The 9,180-nt window shown below is 44.7% G+C and overlaps 1 protein-coding gene across 4 annotated transcripts in view; it reads right to left on the bottom strand.

Moving 5' to 3' along the window:
• Positions 1-9,180, bottom strand: part of DAPK1 (death-associated protein kinase 1) — a 229,796-nt gene that overhangs the window by 94,847 nt on the left and 125,769 nt on the right. For all 4 annotated transcript variants that reach the window (XM_011975208.1, XM_011975207.1, XM_011975209.1 and 1 more), the window contains one exon: positions 8,778-8,999. In XM_011975208.1, coding sequence (XP_011830598.1) covers positions 8,778-8,999 — 222 coding nt within the window. The remainder of the gene's footprint in view (positions 1-8,777; positions 9,000-9,180) is intronic.

Consider the following 9,180-nt stretch of genomic DNA (forward strand, 5'->3'; position numbering starts at 1 on the left):
ACATCATGGCAGATACTAAAGTTATGACTATATCCTAAAAACCACAGATCTACGAGCTCACGGATACCACACGGGCTTTGTTTTTACGATGCCTGTTGTCTCAGTTTTTCCTAAGGCCATGCAGAAATCAAATAATCCACTTCAGTGAGTGAAAATACCTATTTAATAACATCAAGGGAACACTTTTCAACTGAACTGGCAAGAAATGAGAGTGTGGGGGAAGACACACACAGGGCTTTCTTTCTCAAGAGAATGCCTGGATGGAAAATAACCTATTTGACATGATTTAGCTCCGCTTTGAAAGGCAGAGACTGCTGCCAAATGCACTTTACTTCTCTGCTCTTGCCTAATAGTAGATATCTGAGGAGCGGGATGCCAGAAGTGGAACCCACAAGAGCTCTTGAAATTACCTTTGTGAATAAAGACAAAAGTTCAAAAAGTCAAAAGAGCTGGCTCGAGCTCAGAAAAGAGAGAACAAATGTGGCAGCAAAAGAAGGCACTGAGGAACTCTGAGTGTGTGCTACTGTGGTTCGGGAGCGCCCCGAGAGAAGCAGAGATAGGAGACGGAAGGGCTGTGCACCACGCACCCCATTTATCAGCTTCCCGAAGTCCCGACCACCGCATTCAGCTCTGTACCATTTTTGCCACTTTTAAGATCCTTTGAAACTATCACTTTAATCACTGCATGTGTTTCCTGAAAGGCTCTTATGATTCTGATCTTGCTGACCAAGGCACCATATGTTCGTCTACATACATGCACCACGCTGACATACAATGAAAAACAAAGTTGTGTTTGTATTCTGATTATTTAGCAGCTCAGTTTGGCTATGAAAGACGGAGTGAGCCAACTGAACCGTGATCCTACAAAAAGCGACCTAATACTGCACAAATGTTTGAATACAACTTGGCAGTTGTTTGTGATAGGCAAACTGAATTCCAGAAATTATTAACTTAGCCAAAGTAAAAAACAGAGCTAAAAAGAAGAGTTGTTCAATAGGCAAACAGGATTTCAGTTTTGCAAGATGAAAAGGCTCTAGAAATCTGTTGCGCAACCATATGCATATAATTAACACTGCTGTACTGTGCACTTAAAAATACTTAAGATGGTAAACTGCATGTTGTTTTACCATGATTAAAAACATCAGTAAAATTTACCTTTTTAAATATAAGAAATGCATTATTCATTCCATGCCCTGCACTTGGCCACAACCACAGCAGACTGCACTAATTAAATGGAATTTCCTGTCACAAAGAAAGAGAGAGAAAGCTAAATGGGGTTACTCTGTTTTAAAGATGTGCTTCGAAATGGAAGCAGAACAAATAAGGGGAGAAATATAGGATTGGAGAACTGAACTGGCTTGATTTCCCTGGAACAATCCGCTATGCTAATACTTATTCGGACATCTTAGCACTTTTACTTTACAATTCTTAACATGGTAACCTTTCAGACATGTGATCCGGAGCTACTCGGGTGACCATCCTGAAGCAGGCCAGAAGCTGGTGATGTCCATTTCTTCCTTATCTTATGTTAGACTCCAAACCCCCACCTCCTCTCCAATCCTTCTCTGCTCAGGCTATCTGCAGGGAGTAAGATGTACATATTGCATCATTTTGCAGTTACCTGATGGCATTACCATAATTAGGCATTATGTTTTGTTTTGTTTCTAACTTGCTAATAGAATTTTAGATTAACGTGTGAGTAGGCTCCCAGTCCAGGACATCTAGTTTCTGTTAACTGGTGCCTCTGTGTTAGTTTCCTAGGCCTGCCCTAACAGAGGACCACAAATGGGGTGGTTTAAAACAACAACTTGTTACCACATAGTTCTGGGGGCTGGCAGTCCTAACTCAGAATGTTGGCAGCGCTGGTTCCTTCTAAGGGATCTGAGGATGAATCTGCTCCATGCCTCAGTCCTAGTTTCTGGCAGGTTCCTTGGCTTGTAGATGCTTCACTCCATTCCTCTATCTCCACAGGGCCTTATAAGGACACCAGTCCTATCAGATTAGGTTCTCTATGTTACTCTAGTATGGCCTCATCTTAATTAATTACATCTAAAACCATCTCATTTCCAAAAAGGTCAAGTTCTGAGACACTGGGATGCTATGGTTTGAATGTTTGTCCTCTTCAAAACTCAAGCGGAGATTTAATTGCCATTGTAAGAGTGTTGAGAGGAGGGGACTTCAAGAAGCAATTTAGGCCATAAGGCCTCCTGCACCTTCACGGGTGGGTTTAGCACCTTTAAAAAAGGGCCTCTGGGAGTGGGCTCTTGCCCTCTCTTGCCACGCGATGCCTTTTGCCATGTTATGTATGACGCAGTAAGAAGACCCACATCAGACGCAGTCGAATGGACTTCCTGTCTCCAGCACTGTAAAACATAAACTTATTTTCTCTATAAATTACCCAGTCTGTGGTCTTGTTATTGCAAAACCCAAAATGAACTAAGACCGGGACATAGCACGGCAACATATCCTTTGTGGGGAGCACAGCCTCTCAAAAGACGAACCCAGACCAGCAGCATCCGCATCACCTGGGAATCTGTTAAAAATGGAAATTCTGGCCAGGCGCTGTGGCTCACACCTGTAATTCCAGCAACTTGGGAGGCCAAGGTGAGAGGACTGCATAAGCCCAGGAGGTCGAGACCAGCCTGGGCAACAAAGTAACACTCTGAAGCTACAAAAAATAAAAAATAGCTGAGTGTGGTGCCACACACCTGTAATCCCAGCTACTCAGGAGGCGGAAGTGGGAGAATCACTCAAGCCCGGGAGTTCAAGGCTGCAGTGAGTTATGAATGTGCCACTGCATTTCAGCCTGGGTGACAGAATGAGACCCTGTCTCAAGAAAAAAACCAAAAGTCAATTCTGAGCTGGGCCCAGTGGCTCACGCCCCAGTCCCACCTAATCAGGAGGCTGAGGAGAGAGAAGCGCTTGAGTGCAGGAGCTTGAGGCCAGCCTGGGTAACATAGGGATACCCCATTTCTACGAAAAATAAAATTAAATAAAAATGCAAACACCTAGGTCCCACCCCAAACCCACTGAATACAAAACTCTGGACGCTTGCCAAATAGTCAGACAAGCTCTTCAGGCAATTCTGATGTGTGCTAAAGTTTAAGAGCCACTGTTTTAAATTAAACTGTATATATATAAAAAAAAATCATTTTATAATGCTAAGGGTGCAACCTGCCCTTCCCATAGAATCACTAACCCCTTGAGGCAGTCTTTCTCATGTTACTTCTCCTATAGTAGCAATCAACTTATTGCTTACATAAAACAGACTAGAATTTGGAAGTCTGTGCAAGACACACAATCTTCAGATACTTTATTTTGTCTGTTCATGAATACTATGAATTGACTGCCAATATTAAAAAATCTAGATTACAGACTTTTCCTGAATAAACTGGAAGAGCTGACAACACTGAATCCAAAATTACACACAACAACAATCAACTGATTGGTGGCTGTCCCTCCGGGCTGGGGCCTCAGTGCTCCAGTGGGCCACAGTCTCCACAGCTGGCGTCCCTGACACTGAGGCTTCACGGAGGCCAACCATCCTCATTGACATTGTATGCCTATCCCCTAAGGGCACTTGGGTTTGAACAATGGCTGGGCAGAGGACAGCTAGACAGAAAAAGGCATAACTATCCACAGACCAAAATACTTAGCTGTTTCTGAGCAGCCAGTTTAGGAATGGCAAGCTAGAAGCCAGGGCTGCTGATGAACAATGCCACAAACTTTAGAAATAGCATCGACTTTTAAGTTCTGTGAGTTTGGCTTCACCCTTCACCAGATAACAAGGCAAGTTATGAAACGATCCAAGCACTGGAGATAAAAGTTCTGTAGTGGCTTGCCCATGTGACGACGTGTGGGTGAGCCGCAACACAGTAAGAAGAAATTCTGGTATCGGCACGACTTCATTAGAGAACAATGGGACATGGAAGACATGAAATCTGAAATCGTGATTCTAAGAAATCACATTTGCCTCCTTCAGGTGTATGCTATGCTGAGCTGCAATGACAGATCCTCTGTGAAATGATTCTCCAGTGAAGCAGGTGGGGGAAAAACACATGACTTTAAAGCTACTTTCAGGCTTGCAAAAATGTTAAAGGGCAGCTCCTGGACTGGGATTTGATAACTGTACCTTTAATGCAGATCCCAAATAGTTTCTGTACAAAGGACAGAAAAGACACCTTTTTGGGTCAGTGGCGGTGGTTCATGAAATATCAAGTGAAGGGGTAGTTTGGGATGTTTATTTCAGTGGGAAGGATAGGCCTGGAGTCTGGAGGAGAGAACTCACATATATATAGGTAGAGACAGGCACCAGGCTTCAACAAGGGGACTCGCTTCATCAGTAACCCTCAGAGGAAGTTTGACTTGCCGTGGAGCTCATGTCAAAGCAGTAAATCCAAAAACTATATCCACTCAAAAATTACTGAGCCAGAAGATTCAGACCAACAGCCACTATTACCTCATGGGGTTATATTCCGAACAAGTTCTTCATTTTGATTCTCTCCTTAACCACCGCCGTACTTCAGCATTCTTAAGAAAGAAAAGTGGAAATGGAATCTGTCACTGATGACTAAAGCTGCTGTTAAAGACATTAGAATTTAGGATGGTAATTTTCTCCAAGCAAAGATGACTGTTTCTCCTGGACAGATTTAATATCTTCAATAGTCTATCAAAAATTATAAAATATAACCTCCCAAACAAGTACAGCCAAAAGAAAAAAACTTACAACACACCTCTTCAAGGTAATGCAAATATATAAAAAATGGGGCAGACTTCCAAGACGCACTTTCTGTTCTTAGGTACTTAGTGCTACTGTATTATCAGGGTTCTCCGGAGAAACACACGTCGTACTGTGCATACGCATCCTACGCATCATAAGCATATATAGAAATTTGCTCACATTATTATGGAAGCTGGCAGGTCCCCAAATCTGCAAGGTGAGTCGGCAAGCTGGCGACTCAGGAGAGCTGATGGTGCAGTTCCAGCCCAAGCCAGCAGGCTCAAGACGCAGGAACTGCTGATGCTTCAGTTTAAGTCCAAAGGCAAGGAAAAGCTGGTGTCCCAGTTCAAAGTCATGTTAGGCAGGAAAAATGATCTCCTACTCAGGGTCAGCCTTTCTGTTCTATTCGAGCCCCTCAGTGATCGGATGCAGCCACCCACATTCGGGAGTGTGTTCTGTTTATTCAGTCTACCGATTCAAATGCTAATCTCACCCGAAAACATCCTCACAGACGTAATTATTATTCTGACCAAATATCTGGGCTCCTCATGGTCCAGTCACGTTGACGCATGAAGGGAACCATCACAACCCTTCAGATGCCTGGGTGGTGAAGAGGCAAAGACAGTCAGCTCCCAGGGGACACTAGAATTTATGAAGAGCAAATAACCAGGGACCTGTCTAGCCCTGTGAAGGAAGCGGCCAGCTCCTGAGGGCCTTCCCGCTCACTCTATCTAAAAGCTGTTCCCAGTGAGCTCGCTCAGCTTTCAGTTAGGGTCATCATGCAGTTAACAATGTAAAGCTGTATGCCAAGATGCAACTGTTAGAAAGCCTACAATTGAAAACAGTACGGAGCCCCACTGGCGGAGCAATTGGAATTTTCATCCATTGCTGCAGGAACTGTAAAACAGTCTGCTCACTTTAGAAGACAGCTTGGCAGTTTCTCATAAAGTTGAACACACGTTTACTATACGATCCAGCAATCCCAAGACCTCTAGGTATTTACTGAAGAGAAATAAAAACCTACGCTCACACACAAGTCTGGATGCGAATGTTTGTAGCAGTTTTACTCATGATTATCAAATACTAGAAACAACCCAAATGGGTGAATGGATTATAAAAAATCCATACAATGAAATACCAGTCACTAATAAAAATGGACACACTCTTCATACACAGATCTCCAATGCATTATGCCAAGTGAAAGCAGCTAGTTTCAAACACTTGTATACTGTATGAGTCTATTCACTGGACATTTTCAAAATGACAAAACAATAGTGATATGGTTTGGCTCTGTGTCTCCACTCAAATCTCATGCCAGATTTTAATTCCTGATATCGGAAGAGGCGCCTGGTGGAAGGTGAATGAATCATGGGGGTGAACTTCCCCCTTGCTGATCTCCTGATAGAGTTCTCAGGAGATCTGGTTGTCTGAAAGTGTGTAGCACTTCCTCCTTCTCTCTCTCTTCCTCCTGTCGGCCATGTGAAGATGGTGCTTGCTTTCCCTTTACCTTCTGCCATCATTGTAAGTTTCCTGAGCCTCCCTGGCCATGCTTCCTGTACAGCCTGCAGAACCATGAGTCAATTAAACCTCTTTTCTTCATAAATTACCCAGTCTCAGGTCTGCCTTTATAGCAGTGTGACAATGGACTAATACAAACAGTGAGGAAGACCAGCTCAGGGCATGCAGGCGTTAGGTGGCAGAGGGTAGGCGTGAAGGGGTAGTATTAATACAAGGAGTACTGGAGTATTTAGGGGTATGGGAACTGTTCTGAGTCCCAATTAGAGTGCTGGTTACATGATTTACATGTGTTAACTTTCATAGAATGACACAACCCTCCTCCAACACTGTATTTGCTCTATCATAAATAAAAATTTTACATAATCAAATGGTAAAAAAATAATTGTATGCCACCCAATTTAGGCATAGGGTAAATGCACCTAATGGGAACTATCTGTGAATTGGGGTCAGTCAACAGAAGTTGAATGCGCAATATGTACATGCCGACAGGCACAAGAGGGTCAGTGACTCATAGGCATTGCTCAAATATTTCAGTATGAAATGAGGATAAGTGACATTCTTGAGTCACTGGGCGCTACCTGGGAATTATTTGAAAAGGCAGAATAGTTGTGATTTGTTATGTTTCTTTTTCCAGGCACTTTGTATTCACTGTCTTAAGGCAGGAAATGCAGGCTTAAAGACAAGAAAGGATTTGCCCTGGATTTTGATCCCAGTTCTGTCTGGTTCCCCAGCCCCCATCTTCACTCCAGGCTGCTGCCTCCCAGGAGCCATATAAAGCCACAGTGAGGATTATACCATGATTTGTCCCTTTTCCTCTGCTGTACCCCAAGCAAGTCCTTAATCTACTGGCCCCTTAAAGCTCTGTTCTTCCTTTAAAGCCAGAGTTCTCAGTTGCGAGGGGAGGGGTACGGGGGGAAGCAGGGATTTTGCCCTCGGGGTACATGTGGCAATGTCTGGACATATTTTTAGTTGTCACAACATGGGGGAAGAGTGCCACTGGCATCCAGTAGGTAGAAGCCAGAGATGCTGCTAAACATTCTACAATGTTTAGGACAGCCTGAAGGAAGAGTGATTCCGCCCCAAATGTCACTTGTGCCAAGATCGAGAAATGATGATTTGGAAGAGGGGAGGAAGGGAAGAAGGAAGGAGAGAGGAAGGCAGGAAAGGAGAAAAGGGAGGGAGGAAAGAAGGAAGAAAGGAAGGAAGGAAGGAAGGGAGGAAGGAAGGAAGGAAGGAAAAAAGGAAGGAAGGAAGGAAGGAAGGAGGGAACATATTAATCTCATCTACAAGCCAGCACAGTGTTAGGTATTTAAAAATTCTTATATCATTTATCTCCCCATAAACCTTCTGAGATATTATTAACCCCATTTTATGGTTAAGAAATTTGTGGCTAAGACCCATACAGAAATGTGCCCAAATCCCAGTAGTGAGACAAGATGCTGTGGGGACTGCAGACACCTGGGATTGCAAAGTCGAGGTACCTGCAGGGTGGTGCCTGGGAGCTGGCCTGGCAGCTCTGCCAACCTTCTCCTGTGGTCTTAAAAATTTCTTCTTATACCTGAGGTATCTGCAAAGAAGGAGGCCATTGGATCGCAAAGAAGAGGACTGTTGGATGGGTAAAAGGGCAAATCTGAATTCAAGAGGCTGCATTCAATGGATGGAGTCTGCTATCACTAAGAGCCACCGAGGATGGGTTTGTCCTCAAATCTTCTTTAGTTCCATCCGTCCCTCCTCCCTCAAGGCACTCACATCTCGCCTCCATCCCAAAAGCCCGGAGACAGACAGATGTGCGCCCCAGGCTGGCTTCCTGTCCTCTCCCGCCAGCATGTGCTGCTGGACTCAGCCACAGGGAGTGGGGCCCCACTCGGCACAGCAGGCAGGAAGCTGGGGACCGGAGGGGTGGGAGAGGGAGATGAGAAACACCACACCCGCCGCAATCAGTTTCCCATAATAACATCCGATGGGCATGGCTTGCCTGAGAAAATCAGCAACTTGCTTTAAAAACAAGTCCTATTTGAGTGATTCTGGCTCAGTTTTACCTATTCATATAATTAGTGTTGATGGATTCAGCAGTTAAAAATGGGGTTCATGCGTTTAAGATAGAGGGAGGGGGAAGAGATGGGGGGAAGAGATAAATAGAACAGAGGAAGAAAGACAGAAAAAAAGAGAGAGGACAGGAATAGAGAGGGGAGAAGGACATATGTTTGAAGCTTAACGGGAAACTCAGAATATAGATGTGCTCATGACAAAGATGAACCCCAGAAAGTGGTGAACCCCAAGACTGGGAGACCCTCTTGCAAACTGGGTGAAACCACAGTGATGGGAGCTGCTCTTTTGAGTTTGTTCTAGATCCCTGCAGCTGGTTTCAGGTCAGGCAGCATGGCTCTCACACACCCTGTACAGGAGAACCAATTCCTGATCCATCTCTTGGGCTGTCTGTGGCGTGGTCCGGCTAGAACGAAGCTGCGGCTGACGCCCACCACACTCTCTCCCGCCCACCACACTCTCTCCCGCCCAGCCTGGCCCAGGCAGCACTCACAGTTCCAAGATCAGAATGACGTCCGTCTTGTTCTCATAGACTTCGTGCAGGGTGATGACATTGGGGTGCTGGATCTCCTTCAGGATGCTGACCTCCCGCTCGATGTCCTCACGGCTCACGCCCCGCCGGCTGGACTTAGTCCTCCTTTTCTTGATGAATTTGGCGGCATACTGGAGGCCAGTGCTTTTCTCACGGCATTTCTTCACAACTGCAAACTGTCCACTGAAAAGAGAAGATGGAGGATTCTTTATCGTTCATTAAAAAAACAGGATTTGAATGAGGACGTGGCGTGGTGCAGAGGGGACAAGAGAACTGTGAATAGGAAAGTTCAAATTGTGGAAAAGTAACAAATTAGGTAGGGATGTTTCTTATCATCATTCAGTTTCACTAAGCCTGTTTCTTT

This window comes from Mandrillus leucophaeus, unplaced genomic scaffold (assembly GCF_000951045.1).
Source record: "Mandrillus leucophaeus isolate KB7577 unplaced genomic scaffold, Mleu.le_1.0 Scaffold152, whole genome shotgun sequence".
Lineage (NCBI taxonomy): Eukaryota > Metazoa > Chordata > Mammalia > Primates > Cercopithecidae > Mandrillus > Mandrillus leucophaeus.